Genomic DNA, 25,407 nt, shown 5'->3' with positions numbered 1-25,407 from the left:
CTCCTCCACAGGACGGCTCACATGTCCCCTGCATCTTTGCCCCAAGCTGAACATCCCAAGTGCTTCTGGTTGTGCCAGGTACATCATGCTGGTGAGGCCCCTCGTTAATCTCAGTAATCATTGATGGGTCTGAACCCTGCTTCTGTGGGTCGATTCCTGTCTCCCAGCATGGCCAGGAGCCCAGCAACAGGCACCACAGGGGGCAGGAGTCCTCTCCCAACAGAAAGAACTACAGCCCCAGCCAGAACAGGACACTACCCAAGGAGTGCCGCGGTGGTGACCCAGCCCCTCCACTGAGGGAAAGATACCCAAAGCCTGCTCACTGGAAGTAAAGTCACCTCTCTTGCTCTCCCCCTCCCCCCACCCCGACCTGGACACACACATGCGCACACACACTGCTGTGCACGCTCACGGGCGCCACTCAATACTCACTGGCTGATTAATCATTGCAAGTGCTATTATAATTATTGCGTTTGGTCCTGAGACAAGGCTGCTTCTGCTTGTTTCTCAGAAGCTATAAACCTGCAAAGAAGGATTTCAAGATTTGTGAGGATGTTGACTAGATCTTCAGACTCTCTTTTTTCCTTAGCAGCAACATGTTTGTCGGGAAATACAGGCCATGGCCAGTCCAGAATCTCTGTAGAGGACAGGCTCTCAGGGACTTAATTCTTGCTATGGGAAGGAAGCAAGTCTAGGGACTTACCCTGCAGCCAAAGGCTCGGAGGTCAGGAGAGCAGGGCTTGAGTCCCAGCTCTGGCCCACAGTCTGTGAGGCTTGGAGGTGCTCTCTCCCCGCGCTGGGCCTGTTTCCTTATCGGACTGCATGGTCTAAGGTTTCCTCTAGCTTGAACTATTCTGGAGCCATGGCCAAACACAGAGAGGATGTGAGTGGAGGGGAAAAGAAGGACCGGAAGATGGAAGAAGGGAAGACTAGGACCAAAGCCAAAAGTCTAATACTCACAGCCTCCTCTCACCACACACACACACACACACACACACACACTCCCCGGGCTGGAGAACAGTGGCTGGTTTTCTCCCATACCTCTCTCATCACCTGCTGGCCTGCCCAAGACCCCCAGTATTGGGGGCTTTGCTCACTGCCCCTGACCCAAGTGTGGAAGAGAGGAAGGTGTTAAAGGGAGAAGGGAAAGGAGAGAAGTGGGAAATTAGTAGAAAATAGGGAGGCATACAAATGGCAAAAACAAAAGTGAATCAGGAGCACACCAGGTGGTTCAGTTGGTTATGTGTCTAACTCTTGATTTCGGCTCAGGTCATGATCTCACGGTCCAGGAGTTCAAGCCCCACATAGGGCTCCAAGCTGACAACACAGAGCCTGCTCGGGATTCTTTCTCTCCCCTCCCCAACCCCCACTAAAGCTCATGCTCTCTCTCTCTCTCTCTCTCTCTCTCTCTCTCTCTCAAAATGAATAAATAAACTTAAAATTTTTTTTTTAAAAAAGGGAAGTGAGGGCCAAGTAGGCAAACCTGTGCATTGCTGGGGAGAGTAAACACCAAGACAGATGCACTGAGGACAGCCTGGCCGTGTTTAGGGACACTTGTGGGTATGCGTCCCAATGCAATTTCTCCACAGGTCCCCAAGGACACATATGCCAGGAGGCTCATCTCAGTGTGGTATCCAGGACCAGAGATGGAGACCAACAAGGAAGCCCTCCCTAGAGGGAAGGGATTCGCCAAACGTGGAGACTGTAGACTTTGGAGCAGGTTTTCTGTGAATGAACAACGAAGCAAGCCTGACTCCCCACAGCCACTCCGGGAAGACCAGTTGGTTCCCACTCTCACTAATAGGACAGGCAAGTCTGTACGCAGAGCTGCTCACCCAGCTCATCTGGGGCAGGACTAAGACAGAGCCAGGTGCCCACCCCCTAGCACAGCGCTCTCTCCCCAACGGCTCCCACAGCCTCTCCTTTGTGAACAGCTGCCTTTTGTGTTTGGTTTGGGCTTGAGATGTTAAATAAATAGTGTCTCTTGACAAATGCAAGCCGGCTGCACTGGGACTGGTTACGCTCTGTAAATCCAGACTAATCCTCTGTGTCTCTCCCTCAGGGATACACCAAGAAACACCTCAGTCGTACCCGAAGTGCCCTGAATCCAATCAACCGGCCCCCGGCCATCAGAGGCCACGATTTCTGGTGCCACCCTCCACCAACCGTGTCCCTGTCTGTGCTGCAGCTCCTGGGCCCACCAGGCCCCTCCCCGTTCTCAGGCCTCCATCTAGCTGGATCTCGAGATGGTTCTGGATACTCCTTCCTACAGCAAACCAGGGACCCTATCCCAAGGCCTTATCCCTGCTCTGCAGGAGCCTATGGTCTGGTCTAGACAAGACAGACCAGAATATCATGGGAGGCTCCGTTCCAGCTAGTAATGAATAGGGTCAGGATTTGAACCTGAGCTTGTCTGAGTCAGGGTCGGCCTTTTTACTCCCTACCTCACCCCTTTCCCCCATCCTCCAGCCAAACTGGCCAAGGATGGGGGCATGGTTCTGGAAAACAATGGACAGAGAGGGCCCTGGGCCCCTCATCCCTCACACCACATTCTTGGCCATTGTAGGATGAGCAGTTGTTAATCATAGGGCCAAGTCTGTCATTAACATCACAAAATGTCAGAGGGAGGGGACTCTTTGAGATAAGCAACTCTTTCATTCTACAGAAAAGGAAACTGGGGCACAGAGAGGCGATGTGAGTCTCTCAAGTCCACCAGCTAGTTGGTAGTTGGTTGTAGCTGGGACCAAACTCCAGATGTCTGGACTCCACTTCAGTGCCCTCTCCACATGCTTCCTTGGGCCTTAGGACACTCACATGGGTCTTGCCTTCTCTCCTTAAGCCAGGTAGGGCTTGCTCCAACTTTAGAAGTGTCTGTTGGCAAAGAGTCACAGAAGCAAATTGCGTGGATTTTTCTCCCTCCAGACTCTGCTGTCCGTGCTCCTGTCCCCGCTGACACTGATCTCTAACCCCGCAAGTGTAGGAGGCTTTAAGGACTTCACCGTGTACTGAATACACGACAAACATAAGAGCAACTCTGATGTGCAAAGCACCGAGCTACCCACTGCGGCGAGGCGTGGCACAAGAAGGGACTCCACCCTGGAGAAGATAATGAGCCAGTGGGGAAGACAGATATTAAAGAACTGATCGATCTACTAGGTAAGAGGAACGTCTGCTGATTTGAAGCTTCGACAACGTGCTATGGAAGCACAAAGGTGCTGGGGGTTCTGACTGGAGGTAACTGGGGAGTGCTTCACAGAGAGAGTGGCCCTTGAGTTGGGTCTTGAAGCCTGAACAGGAGTTCAATAGACAAAAAATGGAGGAGTCGAGGAAGTACCAACATCCCAGCTTATGGGAGCCACATGAGTCAGAAGTAAAGCATGAGAGTACTTAGATGTGTCTAGAGCTTAGAGAGGAATGGTGTGGAAGATAAAGCTGGAAAATAATATGTGTATAATGTTGAGTGCATAATAATACGCAGCAACGAATGATAGTTAAATTCTGTACCATTTATCCTACCTCTGATTGCGCCCTTTTCCTCACAAACTAAAGTCCTAAAAGCAGTGACTAAATCTTTTCACCTGATTCTTGGAATAACTAGCGAAGCAGAAGCGGGCCAGGAAGGTCATGGGATGTTATAAATGAAGGGAGCAGAGACATGTCCTGGTCCAAACCACTCCATTTATGGACATGCAAACCAAGGCCCAGGGAAAAAGAGTGACTGGCCCTGAGTCCCACGGGAAGCAGGTAGAAGAGACGGGACCCCAGCCCAGGCCCCCCAACTCTCTGCCCCATGTTCTCTACGCTGCAGCAGATTCCAGAAAATAATCACACATGAGGCTGACCAGTATAATGATTGGAGGGATGTAAAATATCTCTTTCTAACCAGCCCAAGGCTTCCTCCACTGGAGTCACCAATGGAGTGGGAAAAAATAGAGCATGGAGAAGCCATCGCTGAGCAGATTTTGCCATTTATAAAAGACAGGATTGATAGAGGTGCTTTCTGACACTTGGCCCTGGGCAGAAGGTGAGGCAGCCCCATCAGGGGTGGGGACGTACAGGCAGGTCACAGGAGTCCTGGACAGAGGGAGAGGTATAGGCTTCTAGATCTTTAGCCTTATCCCACCTAGGTCAAGGGTGAGCTGATGGAACTCCTGTCTGCAGGACCCAGGGCCTTCTCAGAAATCTAGACCGGCACCAGCATCGCTCCCCACCAACCAGTCTCCCCTCCTGAAGAGTAGAAAGGGAAAAGGGGCAGGGGAGTGAGAACGGAGCTTCCCTCCTGGGCTCCAGGCATGCCGTGGATGTGTTGTGTTCCCCTGGCAGCAGGTGTTCTGATCCCATATATATGGGGGCTACAGGAGAGAGCCCAGCCACGGGACATAAGTCTTGGCCCCCTTTCACTCCCTGTGTGACCCTGAGCAACCCCCTTCCTATTCTCTGGGCCTCGGTTTCCTCATCTGTAACATGAGAGGATCAGGTTAGCTGATCTTTAAAGGTCCTTCCCGTTCTGAAGTGCTATGAGAACAAGCTTCATCATAATTAATAATAAATGCCCTGCCCCTAAAGAGAGCTTTTTCCCTTTTCCAAAGCTCTTTCACTCATAATATCACCGTTCATCTGCCTAGCAGCCTGGCCTGGCAGCCAGAAGCAAGCAGACCCTGGACACACAGTCTTTCACACTGAAAACGGGGCCTCTTGAGCCTTGCTCATCTACACTGGCTTTGGGGGAGTTGGCTTCTGGGGTAGTGTGGCCAGGAGGATGGAACCTAACTTGCACCCTCACCCCTAGGAAGCCAGGAGAAGCAGCTCTTGTCTTCTAGGGAGCCAGAAGATGCCAAGGGGGAAGGCCTGAAAGGGGCTGAGTAAACGACCAAGGGTATGGGCCCAGGAAGTTTGTGTCAGATCAATGACTCTGGTATGATTACCTATCCCATTTACAGGTGAAAAAAACCTGAGGGTCCAGGAGTCATTATGGAGAAGAGAATGGGTTTGGAAGGCAGACTGAAGTCCCTTCCTGCCGAACAACCTCGGACAATTCTCTGCACTGCCTTTTGCCTCAGTTTCTCTATCTATAAAATGGACATAACCATACCCACCTTTCAGGATGGTGGTAAGACTAGAGATAATACATGTAACGTGCGTAGCCTGACACACAGCAGATGCTTGATACATACTCTTTGGATGAATGGTTGAAAGAAGCAGTGGGTTGGTGGTCTCCCTCAGAGAAGCATTAAAAGGCTCAACAGTGACAGGTCAGGCCCGGATGTGGGCAGATGGCACTCCTGCTTCTGGATGGCTGCCTCCTCAACCTACCCCCAGTCAGGGGCCTGGGGCCTCTTCCATCCTGTCTCTCCTCATGGCCCGTGCCAGGGTCCCGTGAAAGACTCTCTGACCCTCCTTGGCAATGGGATTTGCATTCCGATCATTCTGCTCACTCAGCCCATCCAAGTCTGGAGTTGTTTGAAGCTAAGTAAGGCCTGCGGGATCATCTGCCACGGCACCTCATCGAGGAGATAAGGAAGTGAGACTCTGAGAGGGGCAGTGACGCCTCATCTGAGGTCCCACAGCCTGCGCCTCCTCACCACCACTGCCACCATGTTGACAGAAGAAGAAACTGAGGCATAGGGAGGCCTCCTGGTCTTCAGCAAGCCTGGTCTGGGCTCCGGCTGCCCTATTCTGTTCGGGTGGGATGCCTGATGTTGATGTCCAGTGCTCTCTCTGGCAGCCCATCCCAAGCCCAGGCTGGCCCACTGGTGCAGGACAGGGGCTATGGATGTCTGGACAGCCGGATAACCGCGGGGGGAGCAGAGGAGGAGAGCCTGGGATTGAGTGCTACCGGCCTAGCCTCCCAGCCTGTGCTTTCTCAGCCAGTTCCAGGAGCCATGCTGACCTGGGAAGGGTCACATTTCATGAGAGCAGGGCTTTCCCTTGGGTGTTGGCCCACCGTGCCCAGGTCCACAGCTGCGCCCTGCTGTTTCTAAGACAGCGGTGGCCCGGCGCAGGGTGGGGGGTGTGGCCTGGGCGGAGGGAAGCTTGGCTGAGTCCCAGTGCTGGCACTAATTCACGGTGTGCCCTTGCTTGTCACTCGACCTCTCTGCGCCTCAGTTTCCTCACCGACATAATAAAGGGCAGGACAGCGAGGCCCAAGGTCCCTTCCAGTTAAAGCATGCTGTGATTTCGGTGGAGGCTGGGGGTGGGGGTCGCTCTGCCCGTTCCTTTTCCCTTCCTTGCTCTTCTTTTTCCGTCATCAATTTATCTCCAGCTACCCAGGTCTCCCTGTCTCTGTCGCTCTTTCTGTTTCCATCTTTCGCTCTCTGCCTCTCTCGCTCTGTATTTTTCTGCCTACCGCTTCTTTTACTGTGTCTGTGAGTCTACCTCTGGTTTTATCTCCCTATCTGTCACACCCCCCTCTGCCTCTTTTTCCTCTCTTTCTCTGTAGTTAGAGGCGTTTCTCTCTGTGCCTAGTTATCTCTTTCCCTGGGTCTCTCTCCCTCGGTCCTGCCCGGTCTCTCCGCGGCTCTCCCGTTCGCTCCCCCACCCCTCCCCCTCCGCCAGCCCCCCTCCTCCCTCCCTCGGCGCGTCTCCCCAGTCCTTATTTGGCTGGGCGGGAGGGCTGGCGGGAGGAGGCGGCCTGCGGGCGGGGGGCGGGGGGCGGGAGCGGGGCCGGGCGGAGGAGGGCGGTGGGTGGTGCTGAAGGGACAGCTCCGCGGCGGCAGCGGCGGCGGCGTTGGCGGCGGCGGCCCCGGGGCGCGGAGCGGGTGCCCGGCGCGGGGAGAGGCGAGCGCAGCCATGCCCCAGGCCGCCTCCGGGGCAGCAGCAGCGGCGGCCGGGGCCGGGGCGCGGGCCGGGGGCGCCGGGGGGCCGGCGGCGGCTCGGGCGGGACGATGAAGCGGCAGAACGTGCGCACGCTGGCGCTCATCGTGTGCACCTTCACCTACCTGCTGGTGGGCGCCGCGGTCTTCGACGCGCTCGAGTCGGAGCCCGAGATGATCGAGCGGCAGCGGCTGGAGCTGCGGCAGCAGGAGCTGCGGGCGCGCTACAACCTCAGCCAGGGCGGCTACGAGGAGCTCGAGCGCGTCGTGCTGCGCCTCAAGCCGCACAAGGCCGGCGTGCAGTGGCGCTTCGCCGGCTCCTTCTACTTCGCCATCACCGTCATCACCACCATCGGTAACTACTCGCCGACGGGGGGCGGGGACCCGGGGGCTGGGCGCCGTGTCCCGGGGCAGTCCCGAGCCGGCCAGGGCTGGGGGGATCCCCCGGAGAGGGTCTAGGCGCCGAACCCCGCGCTGCCAGAAACCCGAGTTCAGCCTGGCTTGTCTGCTCCGAGGGGACAGGACTCGGGGGAGGCGTCGATTCCTGGCTCCGGACCTGACTCTCTGGCCGGGCCAGCCCTAACTTGTCCCTGCCAGGCTGCGCGAGGGCCTCAAGGGACTCTGAAGTGTGTGAGAGGGGCAGGAACGACCGGCGGAGGCTGGGGAGGAGGGGTGTGGCCGGGCCAGGCCCTGGAGCAGAGAGCTGAGTGTAGAGCGGCGGGGAGCGCGCGACTCCTCCGTGTCCCTGGCAGATGGGCTTCCGCACCTTGGCGTGTCTACACAGGCTAGGGCTCCAGGGAGACGTGTGGATGCAGGTACTCTGGCACTCCGCGGCACTCCCGCCTACTCCCGGTGCCTGAAACAACCCGTAACTGCTTCAGTGAGTGCCGCTTGGAGTGTGTGTGTGTGTGTGTGTGTGTGTGCGCGTGTGTGTGTGTGTGTCCAGATCCCAGAGTTTGGGCAAAGCCAGCCAGTGCGTTTAATTTTCTTAGGGCAGCAAATCTGATGCTGGAAGCCAGATCCAGCTGTCTGCCTTCTCTGCTGTCCCAGGAAAACAGTCACCTCGCAGGAATGGCCTCGGTTCTCTTCTCCAAACAGCAGTGCAGCAGGCCACACACACACACACTCAGACTCTCTCACAACATAGACACGGGCACATGTACACACAGGTGCACACACAAGCACACACAGGACATACACAGGCACACGTACACACAAAGCACACGAATGGATACCCAGGAAAGGGATCTCCAGAGAGGCCCTTGACGTGCTATTCAAAGGTGTCCAGATAGGAGTAAACACCTTACTCGCTCCCCAGGACTCTGTGATTCCAGCCCAGCTCCATCACTTTTCCCACTATATGACCTTGGGCAAGTCCCTTCTCCTGTCTGGGTTTCAGGCTCACGTCCACACAATCAGGGGGTGGCCGAAATGATCTCAAGCATCCCTCCTAGTCCTGGCATGCTCTCAGCCCACCTTCCCCCAAAGCCCATTGGGATGTCTCCAGACCTCGATCCTTCCCATTCCTTCTCCTCTCTCTGGTCCCCCTCCTTGCCTTGGCTGAGCTCCCAGGGGCTCATTGCCACATGGCATAGCCCATGACAAGATGGCAGTGTTTCCCTGGGAGTCCACAGAAGTTGAGGGAGTAAAAGGCAGGACTGGATGCTCTTCCTGCAGTCTATCCACTTGGGACTGTGTTCCAAGGCTCCACTCCTCTCTGGGGTCCATGGGGAACTCTGCTATATAGTCTCTGCATTCCCCTCTTGGAAGAGGAAGAAAAGGGCCCCCGGAGTGGATGGGGGTACCTCTGAGTCCTGCTGACAGGGCAGAATAGTCGGACTCAGATCTGCCCAAAAAGAAGCCTCCCCTCCCCACTTCCCTGCTACCTGCCAAGGTTTCAGGAGCAGTGAACAAGCAAGTTAGGCCTTCCCCCCATCTCTTCCCCCATGTGGTGCCTCTGATTATGTGTCCCCTTTCTTAGTCCTGTGGTCCCTAGGTCCACAAGTAACCTCCCAACTGACTTTGCCTGCAGCTTCGTTCTCCCATGGAGCGAGCGCCCCTGGACAATGCCGCCAGAAAGAGTCTCCCCAAAGTGCAGCTCTGACCATACCAATACCCTCTCAGAGTCCTCAGTGACTTCCAGCTGCCCGTGGAATCTGGCCCATGCTCTTTATCCCAAATTTTAAGGACCTTCATACCTGGCACCAACTCTATGTCCGACTTCATTTCTCACTTCTTACTGGCATGATTCCTCCACTGCAGCCATGCGGTCTGTCTCCTGAGAACACCTTAAGCGTGCCTGTCTGGCACACCTTTCTCTCGGTCTCCTATTTACCTTGTCCAAGCTAATCTTGCAAGTCAAGCTCAGATCCCACTTCCTCCTTGAAGTCTTCCAGACCATCTCAGGCCACCACTCTAGACAGCTACGGGACTTACTGTCACGACAACCTGGGTGACACAGTGTGGGCTCTCTTGCCCAGTGTGGGCATGGTTATTTACATTTTAGGGGATGTGTTTTGCCTCTTTGACCACATACTGAATTGACCTCCACGTGGGCAGGGCCCTGTGGTTCCCATCTCTGTTCTCCCAGTGCCGGCACAGTACCCTGCCCCATGCATGAGCACTCAGAGAATGCTATCCATGGGCTTAAGGTGTGCAGAAATGAAAGAGTGTCCTCCTTCCCCTCTATCCCTGCCATTTCCCAAAGTGCCTGTAGTCCTTACCAAGAGAGATGCTAAAAGCTGGGGGTAGAGGCAGACAGAGTGCAGTTCTGGTGATATTTGTTGATACAGTGCTGGGCAAGAGGAAAGACAGCATCAAAACACCACCCTAGTTCTGTGGGGGCCCCAGAAAGGCACTGCCCACTTCCTGCCCCACCCAGCCATCCCTGGCTTTTTGTCACCTCTCTCTCTGGCTACGCCATCTGGCTGGAAACAGTCCACAGGGGCTCTGCTCTAAGAAAAGCCTGTCTGGGCTGTGATCAGATGGCTGGAATGGGCCCTATATTAAGCTGATCTTGACCCAAAACTCAAAGGCAATAGCCTCTGTCCACCTGATCCCTCTGGAGACCCACATAGGGCTCTCAAGGCACCAGGACTCACACTGGGATAGGAAAATGACAGAACCTGCCACTTAGTGATCACACTGCACTCCCATCTCACCTCTTGAATCTCAGCCTTCCCCACTCAGGAAAGTTGCCAGGGCAGGCATCGTTAGCTCCGTGGCATAGATGAAGACATGGAAGGGAAAGTAGGGGAAGGGACTCCCCCAAAGCCACGCAGCTGGTGAGCAGCAGAGTTAGAGCAAGAAGCTAGGTCTTCTGACTCCAAGCCCAGTGCTCTTTCCCTGCCGGTCTCTTGGCTGCTTCTTCTGCTTCCATATGCTGTGAAGCCCGGAGCCAGCTGAAATTGGCATGGCCAAGATGTGCTCAGTGATGCCAGCTTGCAGGGCGCTCCTGGGCAGCCCTGATTGGTCGAGGGTCGGCAGGGTCTGAGTTAGTCATTCACCTGGTTAGTCACAGTCTCCATGAGCTGCAAGGATTCCTCCAGCTCCCTCGTCCCTGGCCTCCCAGCCAGGAAACCCTTCCTTTGTTGTGCCCTAAGTTCATCAAACGCAAATGGAAACTCTTTTCTGGGAAAGCTTAACCTCTCTAGCTGTTGAGTCATTAAACTCCTCCGGGGCCCCAGCCCCATCTATTCATAGCCCAGAGGCTGTCAGAGCTGGAAGGGGACTCAAGATCAGCTCGTGCCACCCCCTCCTCTTACAGATAAGGAACCAGAGAGGTGACAGGAGTCACACAGCCAGAAGTTAGCAAAACCTGACTCCCCGGTCTCTGCTCCTTTGTCCAGGATGACTCTTTACTTAATATTATGACTAGGAGCGGTAACAGCAACAATAATAATAGCGGCCACGATTTCTTGTCTACTCTGTCAGGCTCTACACCCTCTCGTTGGATTCTCTCACCAATCCCTCCAGAGGAGCATTATATGACCCCCACTTTTCAGCAGAGGAACCCAGGGCTCTGTGTGTAGATGACTCACCCATGGCCTTGTGACTTGAAAGTATGGCACCTGCCCAGATTCAGCTGGGCCTCTTTGACTCCCAGGCCCTGGGTTTTCCGCCAGTTCTTTCCCAACTTCGAGAACCCAGTCCAGACCCTTAGATCTTGAGGGCACTGAGGCGACAAGGCTTGTCTTCTCCCCTGGCAAATCCCTTCCCAGGCGAGTGCCTCTCACTCCAGCGCCCCGCAGCCAGCCTGCTGCTCCCTGCACCCCGACCGCTGACCAACCCAGACCACGTGGCAGAGCGGTGCCCGGCACCGGGCCCCAGCTGAGACTGCCGCGGGCTCACAGGTGCTGTGCTCCCATGTGGGCCCCCGTAATCCTCGGGGCTCTAAGGCAACGAGAGGCCAGGTGATTGATTAGCTGATGGAGCTGGGGCAGAAAACCTTCTGTTCTGCTCTCTCCTCAGCTTCCGGCCTGTTCTCAGCTGAGCACAGGCTCCCATCACCCACCACGTGGCCTGGGAGTCCTTAGATTGTGAACTCAAGCAGGCAGCTCATGAAGGAACCTGTACTTTTTTACATCTTTCCAAGAAGGAGGAAAGTACACAAGTGACCTGCCACCCTCTACATCCCAGAGTCCTCCGATAAAAGAGTGAAAGGAGACATCAGCAGTCATCCAAACACCCAGAGAGGTGCAGGTACAACCCTGATTAGAACCGAGGTCTTTGGGAGCCCCCACTGGAGTTCCCTCCATCACCCCAGCCTATTCCCCTCACGACCCACCATCTCTCTTAGCACCGAGACCTCTGGTTGCTTATCACTCCACTGTTCCCAGGCCTCCGCTGGCTTGCTGGGGTGGCGTGGAGGGGCAGCCCAGCCTGGACTGGTCCTACCGCCCACTTTCAATCGGCAATTCCCTCCTCCCTGCCCACAGGCCACCCCTCTGCCTTTTCCGTGGCGGTGTAGGAAGGCGGGCCAGAGCGCCTGGGTTCGTTTCTCGACCCACCTCTCCACTCACCTCCCCACCCCCCACCACTAGTTATGTGATCTTGAGCAAGTTACTTAGTCTCTCTGAGCCTGTTTTGTCATTTACAAAATGGGGAGAAGAATATCTGCCTCCCGGGATTAAAAGGATAATATAAAGGAATGCCTGGTACAGAGCAGGTACTTAATAAGCAATATCTACAATGATTAGTGCAATTAACATTATTTTCATGTATGATTACTAATACTCCCCACACAGAAGGGAACTGCTTGGTTTCCCAAGGATTACCAAGACCACAGCCACCTCTGCTCCCTCCTAACAGGTAGGGGACAGGGGGTTGGGGACCAGAGGCTGCCACATCCTTCCTTCCCTTTATTCTCCTGATCCCACTCTCCCAGCCCAGGCTTTCCAGATCCTCACCCATGACTGGAGTCCACCTGACATCCAGGCTCAGAGGCAATGCTCCCTCCTTTGAGCAGGCAGACCCTGCAGAAAACCAGCTAAGGACAGTGAGGCACGCAGTAGTAGGAGAACCTGCCCTGGACTGGAGCGAGGAAGCAGAAGTTCAGTTCCACTTAGCCCAGCTGCTGATCCTCTGTGACCATCAGTCTCCTCATCTACAAAGAGGGTGTATTTGATCAGAGGTCCTTCTGACTGTCATGCCTCCTACCTAAGGGTCCCATTCCCACCCATCACGGTGGGGGACTGGAGACACGGAGGGAGTGGGGGCAAGAATAGGACAGAAATAGAAGACACACGCCTGGCCACAGTGGGGACAGGACAAACACAATAACTATTTTCAAAGAAAACATAAACAAGCACAGATGAGTGTAGTGCAAATCACCACCATAAACAGCTTTCAGCTGGCAGCACAAACGGTGAATCTGCGAGTCAATTTTGTAATAAAAAAAAAAAACGTAAAATGATTTCCCTGCAGCCAGCCAGCCAGCAGCAAGGGAAAAGACCCAGGTTCTGACGGAGATCATTATCAGAGACCCAGATGGGCACTCCCTCACCCCCCATCCCTGCCCTGGATGCAGGGAACTGATGTGTGTCCATAACACGTCAGGCAGTGTCTGGGGCACTTGTCACAGCCTGCATTCCCACTGCCGCCCTGAGAGGGCAGGCGTTATCATTCTGTTCCCGGCAAGGAAAGGGAAGCTCAGAGAGGTTCCAAAATTGGCCCGGGACCCTACAAATATAAAATGATAGTGCCAGGGCTCACTCCCAGGGCCGTAGGGAGTATCTTTTCACAGAGCCATGCAGCTCCCCGCCCCCCAGCACCCCCGCCCCTGGAACGTCTGCTGCCCCTTCTGTATGCACGTCACAAATGATGTTGGATGGGTGCCAGGGTCCAGCTGTGGCCTCAGCTTCAGGATCTCTAGCCCTCAAGAGTATTTAGCCCAGAGAGAAATCAGAATTTTAGCTCCAACCCTCTTATTTTACAGAGTGGAAACTAAAATTCAGATGGGAGAAGGGGCATGGTCAAGGCTGCAGTTATTGTCAGAGCTGGCCTTGGAGCCTCCCTTGGTGTTCTTGCCCCCCCCCCCCCCCCCCCCCCCCCCCGCAGGCTCTTAAATAAAAGAGCAAGCTGCCAGCCAGACTGCTCTGCTTGCCCTGGGTCTCCTCCTGACCCGCCTGTTAGCCTCTGGCCATCAGACAGCCACATGACAAATGCCTTTCTAGGCTGTTGTCGCCGTGGAGAGAGCAGTCAAGGGTCCCAGTGATGCCGCTGCGTCCCCACTTGTCCACAATTCCTCGTTGTGGACAACTGCGTTGTCCCGAAACTGAGGTCCCAGGCAGCTCCGGGAGACGCATCCCGCACCCTCACCTGGAGCCACCCCACCCCAGGCTACTGCCACAAGTCACACCTTCCCCTTCCCCTTGTCCAGAGCCGGCCTCCGCTGCCATCTAGAGCAAACAGCTCCAGTCCTCCTGGTCCTGTGGCCTCCTGGGATCCCTGCCAGGCGGGGGCCCACCTCCCACCCTCCACCCCCACAAAACCTGCCTCCTCACTGTCCCTGATTCCCAGTGACACACAAGGACTCCTTAGTGAGGGCACACACGGCTGCTGGCAATTCAAAGCAGGAGCCAGGCCTGGGAGCTAGAAATGGGGTTCTTTCTCTTTAGACAAATCCTTCCAGCTCTCTCTCGCTTCTGCTGCCCCTGGACTCACAGGAGGAGCAGACACTTCCCTGGTGTGCCTCAGTCTTCCCATCTCTACAGAAGAGATGTTCTGCAGGGGAACTAAAGAAGCCCTGCTCAGCAATGTGGAGCCACTAATGGTTTGCAAACACCGCTGTGTAAGGAAAGACCTGGTTGATCTTATTTAAACGCAGATTCTGAACCAGTAGGTCTGGAGCGGGGGCCTGAGATTCTGCATTTAGAAATGCAGAAACCCCCAGGGGACACTGATGCTGTTAATTCATTGTCCGCACTTTGAGCAGCAAGGATCTAAACAACCTGGAGACCTGGGAATAGACATGAGGTGTAGACTGTGGTTTTAAGGACGAGAGTGTGTAGAACTGGAAAAATCCCTAGATATCTGGTTGTGGAGCATCAGAGCCAATGGCCTCGGAGCCGGTGGATCCCTACTCTGAGGCCGGAGCGGGGCTGCGGCTTGCCCCGCAGGACAGGAGCCCTCCGTGGAGCCTAGGTGGGGCCCCGAGCTTTGCAGTCACGCAGGTGGGGGAAAGTGAGGAGGGGAGTGAAGAAGGGCTTGTCCCCCTGGGAAAGCCTGAAAACAGGTGTCTGCTGTCCTCAGCTCATCCACCTGGAAGCTCCTTAGGTCCATGGACAATGGGTGCCCTGGAGATTAAATGACCAAGTGGGAAACTGGCTTCTCCCTCATGGAGACTACCCATAGTCCCAAGGGGCGGTGCAGCCTCCAGTCCCCATTAGAAGAAGAGGTTTGGGAGCATTTCTTCTTTTAAGAACCCCAGCTTCCTGTGGGCTGGGATCCAGACAGCTAGGGCCCACGGAGGTCCCCAGGCCCAAGGTCCTCTGGCTACTAGATACACTGACTCTGCCATAAGCGACAGTGTGGAATGCATGCAGCTGGCAGGTGAAGGCCAAACTTTTAAGAGAGACATCAACAACCTAGGAAACAGAGCAAGGGAAGAGCATGTCAAATGAGGTACACTTGATGGGGACAGGCGTGGAAAGCATGCATGCTGCCTTCAAATTTTTGCTGGGCTATTGCAAGATTAAAGACCCGACCTCAGGCTGCTTGGGCCCAAGGGGTTGAACCAGCTCCAGGGGGTAGAATCCATAGAAAGACTTGATTAAGTCCAATCTAAGGAGAACTTGTTAAAATTGCAGCTGACCAAAGATGGACTGTGCTGCCTCGAGAGGCGGTGAGCTCCCCATCACAGGAAGCATACAAGAAGACACTGGATGGGCAAGCTGCAGAGGATGCCTGTATCAGTCAGGGTTCAGTCAGAACCAGTAGAAGAGATATATTACAGGGAATTGGCTTACATGACGGTCGTGGCTAGAGTAGACCATCAGGACAGACAAGCTGGAAGTCTTTCCAGCAGCAACCCTAGATCAGTGTTTGATTAATACCTAAGGCAAGTAGATACATTAAAAAGATCATTGGGGACTAAAATAAATGGCTTTTAAAATTCTTCCCGACCTTGAGATGCTCTGATTTCTTAATCTTTAAGGGGGCAGCCTGGAGAGCCCAAGTACCCAAAGTGGACTCAGCCGTGTCCTGGGGGCCCCCAGGGCCTCCGGATCACCTTCCAAATAGAACTGTCTTTAGCCTTCATTTCAGTTCGGTTTACCAAAAATCACTGAGGTCTCCTGAGTGCTAGGCACGGTACTTGCCACCAAAAGAATAGAAAACTAAGACCCAGCTCCTGCCCCAAGGAGCCTCTGGTCCAGTGGCATCCTGAAACCACAAGCTGAATGTTATCCATGCTAAATCCTAGTAAAGTGACTCAAAATAGGGATCTGAGAAGGCTTCCTGGAGCAGGTAGCACTTGAGGGAGCTTGAATGAGGAGTGAGGACTCTAGTAGGTGATGATGGGCAGTGAGAACTTTCTGGATGAGGCAACAGCATGAGACAGTCTGAGGGGCATGAATGTACCCAAGGAAAGTGGCAAGGACAGATCCTAGAGGGGTAACTTCTGGACTCTGGTGGGTGGACTTGATTAAACCACTGGGTGCCCCATGACCCTGGATGAACCAGTGGATCACCTTAATTGAATAGCAGGTACCTCCATGACCTTGGTTGAACCCGAGGGTGCCCCAAAACACAGCTGAACAAGTGGGTGCCCCCAGGATTCCAGTTGAACCACAGGGTCATGAACCTGAATCCCGACTGTCTCCCTTCACCCTCGCCCTGGTCACCCAGCAGACCTCAGCCCCCAGGGAAGTCCCTCCCTCCTGTCACCACACTTCCTTTTCTGGGCCACAGGACCACTCGGGAGCCCAGACCAAATCCAGTTTTATGGATGGTATGCAGGAGCCCCAGGGCAGCACTGAACTGAAGGAGATGATACTGTCACACAACACTGTGTGGACATCTTCTGCATGGACAGCCCCAGACCCCAGCTCTCAGACCCCTTCCCTCTCCTTGAGACTTCACAGCTTGGCATGGACTCAGTGTCCCTCATCAGGAATGTGTAGGGCCTCTCCCGACCACAGCCCCAGTGCAGAAATAACCATCTCAGAAACATCCGGAGAGGCACATTCCAGCCCTCCAGCCACAGGACCATCTGGGGGGCTCTCTCCAGTGACCCAACTGTCAGGCCCCAGTGGAGCAGCCGAGAGAGAGAGAGAGAGACAGAGAGAGAGATGCCAGACTCCCGTACAGGAAGCAGCTCTCTCCTCTGGGATGGATCCAGTCCTCCTCCTAGTGTAGAAGGGCTCCCTGGGACCTTGGGGGCAAGCGGGGGTGTGGGCAGTCACAGGCAGGAGGAAGCCTCCGATTGATGCACCAGGGGGGGGTCTGCCCTGGGCCGTTCAGTCCTGATCTTAGACCTGATGAGAAGCAGCCACTCCCCACGGAGCCTGCCTCAGTTTCCACGGTTAGGAACCAAAGCTGCCCTTAGCTGGGAGGTTTGTCTGGGCTGAGCCTGTGACAACGATCACCTCATGCGATCTTCACAGCCAGTGGCACTGTTACAATCCCCATCTACAGACCAGGACCCTGAGGCTCGGAGGAGTTAGGGAGGGTGTGCAAACGCACACTGCTGGCAAGTGGCAGAACAGGGATGTGTAAAGCACGCACAGCCCTTGGCGTATAAAGCACTTGTTCATATAGTATCTCTTCTGAGGGTCCTGTGGACCCAGAATCACGGGTATCATTACTCCCACTTTGCCAATGAAGAAACCAGACTGGAGAGCATAAGGTCACTTCCTACAATCCTAAGCCAGTGATGTGGGAGCAAGAGTCAAATCAGGACCCCTCCCCAAACCTAAACCACCCTCTCCCCCAGAACACAAGTGCCCTCGCCTCCTACACAGTGGCTAAAGGTGGGTTATTCCCATGATACGGATGTGGGGACATTGCAGATGCCAGCCTATGGAGGGCAGAAAGGGAAATATTGGGGGGGGGGGGAGGACAGTTGTCACTGGGTGGCCTTAGTTTCACACATTTGCCAAAGCCATCTTTCCGAACAGGATGGGACCCCAAGACTAGAAATGAGAACAGAGTGACGGTTCTTAGGAGTGGCCAGTGAGTGAGAGAGGGGGCTTTGCCAGGGGCCACTTGGGCAAGTCACCTGCTTCCCAGTGTGTAGGGATAGGTGAGATGGCCTCTGCGTGCCGAGTAGGACACTTGTCCCCAGTAACAGCTGTTGTTTGGAGCCAGAGTAATGGGTGTCAGGGCCTGACTTAATTCATTAGGCCTGAGCTAAGCCCAGGAGCCTGGAAGTTTTAGAGTCCCCCAGCGAAGGGTCTGCAGCCAGGTTTGGGAAGCACAGGAGAGAAGAGAAGTTATTAGAATCAGCATTCTGTACTTTGGAGGCTGGGCCACTTGCCAGCCAGCCTCTAGCATTTTCTTTCTGGGTTTCCTTGGTACTTAAGAAACATTCAAGGGATGGCTAAAGAAGAACCTCTGGAGTTTGCAAGCCAAAGCTCCTGGGGCGAGCCAGGTGGCGGAGACAGCAGGAGTCGGTGGGTGGCCCCAGGAGAAGGCGGCACCCCCCCTCCAGGTAAAGGGGACTGGGAGTCTTAGCAGGGTCCTAGGGACAGGCTCCACCTTCACGGCTTTAGCTCTCAGGCTGCTCTTAACCCCAGGGAAGGGAATCAGCCCCAGCGAGGCCCATCAGCCATGTGAGCATCACTCACCTGCGAACAAATCGGGGGGCTTTGGTCCAGCTGAGCCATGTGACTCCCTCTTCAATATGACCTTGCATCATGGGTTTTCCAACAGTGAGGGTTAAACATGGTAAGACCCTCTGGGGCCGCCCTTGGTCTTTGATCCACCTCTAGGTGGGGCCAGAGAGAGAGAAACCTGGACCCAAATCGAGTGGCAGGCCTCCTTCCCTAGGGTGTCACGCCCAGCTCAGTGCCCCAGAGGTGGAAACACTCGTCTTCCGTGGGACCAAAGAGGCCCTGAGGTCCCCTGCCTGCCCCTCAGAGTCAGCCACTGGGTTCATGGAGGTGGGCTATGTGTCCTTTCTCAGAGCTGTGGCTAACGACAGCTTACTGCAGTTGAGTAAGGAAAGTGGGACACACGATCCCCTCCATGTTTCTCAGTTCTCTGGCTGGGAGACCCACAGCAGGTCACATCCCCCCGGCCTTATCCGTGAGGGACCGGACTGGTGTGTCCGAGCCCCCCGTACAGCTCTGACCGTCTGTGTTGGACCTGCTCCTGGCCTCTACCTCCAGCCCTTCCTAACAAGCACACTACTCAGGGTGACATGCTTGTCCCCACTTCACCCCATGCTGGCTGAGCCCTGGAGGGACTTCCTCTGTGTCAGTCCCAAGAATAGAGCTCTGTACAGGACCTCCAAGTCACCCCTTTCGGAAAGAGAGCATTTCTGACTGTGGCCGAGGCCGCGCTTATCAGCAGAGCAAGTCTGCTGTCCCAGCCCCTGGGACAGCTGGAATGCAGGAACCTCCCACCGGAAAGGGCGGCACCCCAGCTGGAGCTCCCACAGTAGTCCGTGGGTGGGGTGTGGGAGGCAGTCACGGTGCTGGGAGCAGGCTGACCCCAGCCAGCGCCGTCTGACAGGGGGTGGCCAGGAGAGAGGCTGCAGGGTGAGCTCAGGGTGCTGACGCTGGCATACTTGTGCAGAACAAGGGCTCAGCTTGGCAGTGGATGGCATCGCAGCAAGCCCTGGGGTCCTCGGGGTTCTTTGAGAATCACTGATTCAGTGCAACACTTCGCTCTTCCAGATGAGGAGACGGAGATGCAGGGCGGGGGCGGAGGGAGCTGGAGAGTGAACCAGAAGTTCACAGAGCCAGTCCTCAGACCCAGCCTCCCAGCCCTTTCCACTCCCTCAGTATGCCCGCACAGTCATCCCTCCTCTCCCTCTGGTTCTCTGAGCGTCTTCCATGTGTCAGGCACCGCTCTAGGCCCCAAAGACTCAGCTCCTGTCCTTACAGTGTCTACAGTTGAGAGGAAGTAGGTAGGTGTACCCAGGGCTATGCGGTCACAGATAAACAACGTCATCTCACTGGTAACAAGTGCCAAGAGACAGCAAAACAAGAGGATGTGGCAGAGACAGGGATGGGCAGAGGGTTCTATATGATGTAAAAATCAGGAAAAGCCTCTGGGGGGCAGAAGAGGGAGGGACAGCAAATGCGAAGTTGCCCGTGGGCCACAGTTGGGCATGTTTGAGGAAGAGCGCAGGAAGGGCAGTGAGCTACAGCATACTGAGCCAGGGGGAGGAAGCGTGGAAGGGTTGGGTCTTGCAGGGCCATGGAGGCCACGGTCAAGAGCTTGGATTTTGCTCAAGGTGTGACAGAAGTCACTGGAAGATTTTAAGCGCTGTGTTGTGTGATATGACTAAAGTTTTTACCAGATCCCTGTGGTAGGGGTTGGGGAAGGTCAGGTGGTTGTAATTCAAGAGGGAAACAGGGAGACCTGCCAGGCTTCCAGTGACCTGAGAGAATGAGGGTAGGTTGGACCCAGGTGAAGACTGTGGACGTGGTGAGCAGGCGTGGATTGAGGGCATGTGTTGGGGCAGAGTGGCCGGACCTGATGCGTGTGTTGGGGAAGAGGAGGGTGGGAGAGGACTGTACGCATCAAGGAAAGAGGATAGTCAGGGGTGGCCTTTGACCTAAGCAACCGGATGGAGGGTGAGCATTGTCTGAGACGGAACGTAAAACCCGGAGAGTAACAGGTTTGGTAAACAGATGAGATTCGAGAACTTCTGTTTTCAGACATACAAGTTAATTTGCAGATGCTTATTACCAGCCCCTGTGGGCAGTTAGATAGACAAGTCTGCAGCGCAAGGGAGAGGTCAAGGCTGAAATACAAATCTGGGAGTTATCAGATGGAAATAATATTTAAAGTCACGAGGCTAGATGAGATCACCTGGGAGGAGCGGGGAGCAGGGGAGAAAAGCCCAGGGCCAGCAGCACCACCACCGCCCCCAACACGGGGAGGGAGGGAGGGAGAGCAGGAAAGGGGGCCTGCCAGACACTGGAGAGGAACCTGGAGACCAAGAGCAGTGTTTCAGGAGAGAGGGAGCTGTCAGCTGCCAGCTGCTGCTGGGAAATCAAGTCAGATGACCGCAGGGAAACCACCAGGGCAATTGGCAGCCTGGCGGCCATGGGAGACACTGACTATGAAAACAGAGGGCTACGTTCAACAGCTTGTTCCGGGAGCAGAAGGTGGTAGGGGCGACTTTTGTATCTGTGGAGCCGGAGGTGGAACAGAGGGACCAGGTTTCAAGAGAGGCAAGGGAGAGAACACACGGCCGTCACGGCTCCCCGTCTTCAGGCCTTTTTCATAAATGCTTCGCAAACCCTCCTGCAGAGGCCCGTGAGCAGTTATCATTATGTCCATTATGCAAACGAGGTCCAAGTTCCAGCTCAGTTATCAGCTCAGGGCTCCCAGCCAGGGATCCAGTCCAGGCCCATCTGCCCCCAAAGCCCCTGCTTGTCGTGCAGCAGCCCCCCAACCGGCCCCTGGTTCTGCCAGTCTCTCCTTGCTGCTGCCTCCCCCCTCTGCCCCGTCTGCCCCACCTCCCCATCCATCCTTGTCCTTTGATCGTTTCTGCCGGCTTCCAGCAGTCTTGGCCTCTGCCTCCCTCCTCTGGGTGAGCTCTGCTTTTTCTCTTTGATCCGGCAAGTCTGTCCTCAGCTGTGTCCTCAGCTGGGCCCTGTGTCTCTCTCCCTGTCAATGCAGGATGTCCTCACACCTCTTCCCAAAGGTGGGGGGTCTGCAAGCACAAGGGCCTTGGGGGAGCCCGGGTATGTGGGATGGGAGTGTGGTTCCTGCCCACCCCGCAGCTGCTGCTGGGGGCTCTTCAGGCCGGGCCCAGCTGCAGTCCAGTCCCCACTTAGCACTGAGGGTCCCGAGATGCGAGCTCACAGGCCACAGATGCACGTGGAGGCAGCCAGGAGTGGGCAGCTGGAAGGGCCAGGCATTCTTACCCTGATGGATCAAGACGGGCCTCAAAGTTCTTCTCAAGAGAATGGGACACATGGGAAGCGGTGGTCAGGAGTCCCAAATAGGGCGACATAGCTGACAAAACGAGCCACCTGGCTGCCACCACATGCCTCCAGAGAAGAGCGGGACTCAGGACCCCAAAGTCCCTTTTGGAGCCAGATGATTCCAGCGGAAAGTCACGAGGCAAGGCCTAGAGATAAGTAAGGTAGAGAGGAAACCTGCCGGGACCTGGGCCACGTCACTCTCCACCCAGCCTGGCTGCTCTCCTCCCCACCCTGCCTACATCCTGACCCAGACGAAGGGAGGCCCAGAGCCACCTTCAGCTCTTAGGCCCTGCCGGCCTAAGATTCTTAGGCCCTGCCGGCCCCCGGCTGTGCTGTGACCCGGCTCCCAACTGGAAGAGATGAGCAGAGGGGACACGCAGGCACCACGGGGCCCAGCCACTCCCCAAAGCCCTGACAGGGGGCTGTGGTAGTAATTAGCTTCTCACACATCCCCGGGGTTATTTTTAAGCCTCGTTCTTCCCTGGTTTATTTTTAAAGTAACACTGGCACGCGGCTGGCCAGCTGCCCTTCCCAGGTGCCGTGCCGATTTGGGCCAGGAACGGAGCAGGGCAAAATGCGCCCCTCCCCTGGGGCCCCCCACCGGGTGCCAGAGTTAACCAGCCCCTCACTGGATGGCAAGGGAAGTTCCTGCTGCTCTGTTCCTCCTGCTCCATGACCTCGACCAGGTCAGCTCACCTGCCCAGGCCTCAGCTTCCTCACTGCTCAGCTGGGAGAGTGATAGCCATACCTGCCTCCCTGACTGTCAGACACTCAGAAAGAGAGTGAGAAACTGAAGCAAGGCTCGAGCATACAGGAAAGCGCTGGGATGAACTCTCCACTCAGCCGGGCTGCCCCCCACTGTCCCACTAAACTCCCTTGAAGCCCTGCCTCGCCCCCTGGGCGAGTGACTCCTCCGTGAGAGGCTCCTCGGTTCCCTTCATCTCTTACCCACCTGCCTGGAGACCAGCCTTCCACATTTGCAGTCTGGCCGAGCTCTGATCCAGGCTGCCCGGGGTGCAGGGGCAGCTGTCAGGCTGCTGGTGGCCATTACAAGGCTTCTGCTTGGGATGGGGGTGGAGAGGGCAGAGCCCCCACCCCCACCACCCCCACCCACCTCCTCCCTGGCAGCCTTCCAGAGAGCTCAGCTATGGAAAAGCACTGCCAAGGGTGAGCTCCAAAACACTTTCCTCAGCTCCAGAGCAATAGCTAAGCCTGGAGAGCTATGACATATGGTAGAGGACACCGAAAGGCAGGTTGAAAGTTTGGGCTTCTTTCCCTGTAGTCAATGGGGAGTCACAGAAGGTTTTTGAGTGGAGGAGTGACATTTTGAGCCGAAAGCAGGTTTTTACGCAGACAGCAGAGTGGGGCATAATCTGGAAGTTGGGGTGGGGAAGATTAGGGAAGGGGCTGGAAAGCTGCCAAGGAGGTCAGGAACCACTGCCCAAGCCCAGACTGCAAAGGGTGAGGGCCTGGATGACTCTGGTGGCTAAAGGAACAGAAGAAAAGGACAGGACTAGGAAGACTAGGACAAGGTGTGCAGGGGAAAGGAGGAAGGGACGGTGTTCAGTCTGGCTAAGGAATGAGCACATTAACAGGAATCGGGCAGTACAGAGAGAGCCGACATGGGGCAGAAGGGTGCTTTCGGGTTGTCACAACAAGCTTGGGTGTCCCAGTTCAACCACGTAGAGCATGGAGTGGAGCTGGAGGCAAGTTCTTGGCGGCCCGCTCTGGGAGCCAGCATCAGAGCAGCTCATGCAAAGTCCTGCCCCACTCTTACAATCAGGGTGCAGTGGGTGAGACTGCAAAGGACCAGCAGAAGCAGGAGAGTGGAGTGTCCACAAAGAAGGCAGAGGAAGACTGGCCATCGGGGATGAGCGTGGCCAGAATATGAAGGACAGTAAGGATGCCAACATCCAAGACCCTGTGTGTGGTTGTCCAGGTTGTACACTGTCCAAAAGAATCCAGCTGATGGGTTAGGAAGCTGAAGTTCAACATGCTCAGCAAACTATGCACTCCCAGAGGCTACATCCAGCCAGAGGGGCCCATTTTTTTTTTCTAATTTATTCTAGAGTTGCCACATAGGTACGGACAGCCCTGTGCCACGGGGTCTGACACTCAGGAAATTCCCGAGGCTTTCAGCAAGAGTGGTCTTGGTGAAGTGGGGGCAGCTAAAGGGGTGAAAGGGGAGGCAATCCTTGGGGGAAGTAAGACCAAGGAAAGAGCATGGTGGGCCTGTCTCCCTCCCTTTAAAAAAACAAACAAACAAACAAACAAACAAACAAACTTGCGGCCAATACTGAGACACTAGGAGAAGACAGTTCGAAAACACCGCCAAACGGGGGGCCTCCAGAAACAACGCCAAGAGGAAGAGCCCAGGACCGGGGCAGAGTGCAGTCAGGGGGTCGGCCTTGGGAAGGGAGTCTCTCCTCCTCTGAATGGGAGAAGCTGGAAGGGAGCAAGGCCCACAGAGAGAACAGGAGAAACAGTATGGGGAGGGCCTCACTCTGCCATGTTTTAGATGTATGACCTTGAGCAAGTCACTGAACCTCCCTGTGGCTCAGCTCCTGCATCTTTAAATGGGAATAATAATAGTACCTACCAAATAGGGTTGTTTGGGGATTAAAAGAGGAGCATGTATTTGCTCGCTTAGAGCAATGTGGCACGTGGTAAGCACCATATAAAAGTCAGCTAGTATTGTTTTGAATTGGGGAGGAGGGAGCCGTGACAGAGGCATTTAATCATTTGAATAAAGTCAAGTGCAGAGAAAGCTAGCTTGCCCAGATTCCACATTGAGGAGGGGTGGGGGGGGGGGCGCACAGCAGAACTGTAAGCAGTAGCTGGAGAGAGCTGGGTCCCGCGGAGACAGCCTGGGTCCTGGGGACGCTGCCCAGCTTGGAGCTCTTGGCACCATAAAAAGCAAGTTCAGGGCACCAATGCATAAATAGGAGCCTCTATAGGCCATAGGAGCCATGAAGTCATTCTCCTATTATACCGGATTCTGGGCTGTGAACAGCGGTGAGGGTGGAGGGCTTAGAAGGCGGCAGAATGGCAGAGATAATTGAAAAGGCTGGGAAATCAGAGGTCAGAAGAGAGGTGGCAAGCCCAGGGTGAGTCAGGCAGTGGGAGGCAGGCTGGGGGATGAGCGTCTGCATCCATGTCTCTGTGAGAAGGGCAGCGTCCCCAGGGATGGGGACAGCTGCTTGCTGTCTCCAATGAGGACAACAGGCTGAAAGGGAAGGGTCCGAGCCTTGGTCATCTCATTCTGCCTGAGGAGCATTTCCGACAGGACGTAGGGTGCAGTGAAATGTGTTTCCATGGAGAGTGATGGAATCTTAGCCTCTGAGCGGAGTCTGTCTTTGTGGGGGAGGGGCTGGATCTGGGGACTTCTTTAAATCCTAAACAACTTGAAGGGACAGCAGGGCCCAGAGGCCAGGTCCTGTGAGGGGCTCTTCCTGTATCGAGGTGCAGACTGCCCGCCCATCTGGTTCTTGCATTCTCTGCCCTGGATGGTGGACAGAGTCACGCCAAGAGGCTACTGTGGGGACATGTGGGGTGCTGGAGCCAGCGTGTATGTGCATGTGTCTGTGTGTGCACTTGTGCACACATGCTTGTGTGACTAGTGGGGGTGGGGACACCACATCTGCAGGCCGGCTCAGAGGGAGAGAAGGTCCCGGCAGCTGGCTCCAGGCTGAAGTCCCTGTTGCCTGGAGTCCCTCTCCTCCTGGGCACTGTGCCAATCTGCACCATCTGAGCTCCTGAGCCCTGGGGAGAGTGCTGAGCCTAAGAAAAGCCTCCTTCACATCTCCTGGCATCTGTTCCCAAATTCCCTGCCAGCCCAGAGCTGTCTGGGCCACTAGCCACGACCAGAAAGGGGAGTGTGGAAGCAGGTGGTGGAGACAGGGGCCACAGGGGCCACACTCACTCCAAGACCATCCCACCCAACCCAACCCCTCCATTAAGACTGGCTCCCTGCATCTGCTGGGAAT

General features: G+C 55.4%; 1 protein-coding gene across 1 annotated transcript in view; it reads left to right on the top strand.

Annotated features, from left to right (window-relative positions):
- The first annotated feature begins 5,968 nt into the window (after positions 1-5,968).
- The window catches only part of KCNK3 (potassium two pore domain channel subfamily K member 3), a 38,265-nt gene continuing 18,826 nt past the window's right edge, over positions 5,969-25,407 (top strand). The window contains exon 1 of the mRNA XM_049652432.1: positions 5,969-7,167. Within this exon, the coding sequence (XP_049508389.1) occupies positions 6,885-7,167 (283 nt within the window). The 5' untranslated portion in view covers positions 5,969-6,884. The remainder of the gene's footprint in view (positions 7,168-25,407) is intronic.

The sequence above is a fragment of the Panthera uncia genome, assembly GCF_023721935.1.
Source record: "Panthera uncia isolate 11264 chromosome A3 unlocalized genomic scaffold, Puncia_PCG_1.0 HiC_scaffold_12, whole genome shotgun sequence".
NCBI classification, from domain to species: Eukaryota; Metazoa; Chordata; class Mammalia; order Carnivora; family Felidae; genus Panthera; species Panthera uncia.
Note: the sequence above shows the minus strand (reverse complement) of the source record. Positions and strands in the feature narration are given on the sequence as shown.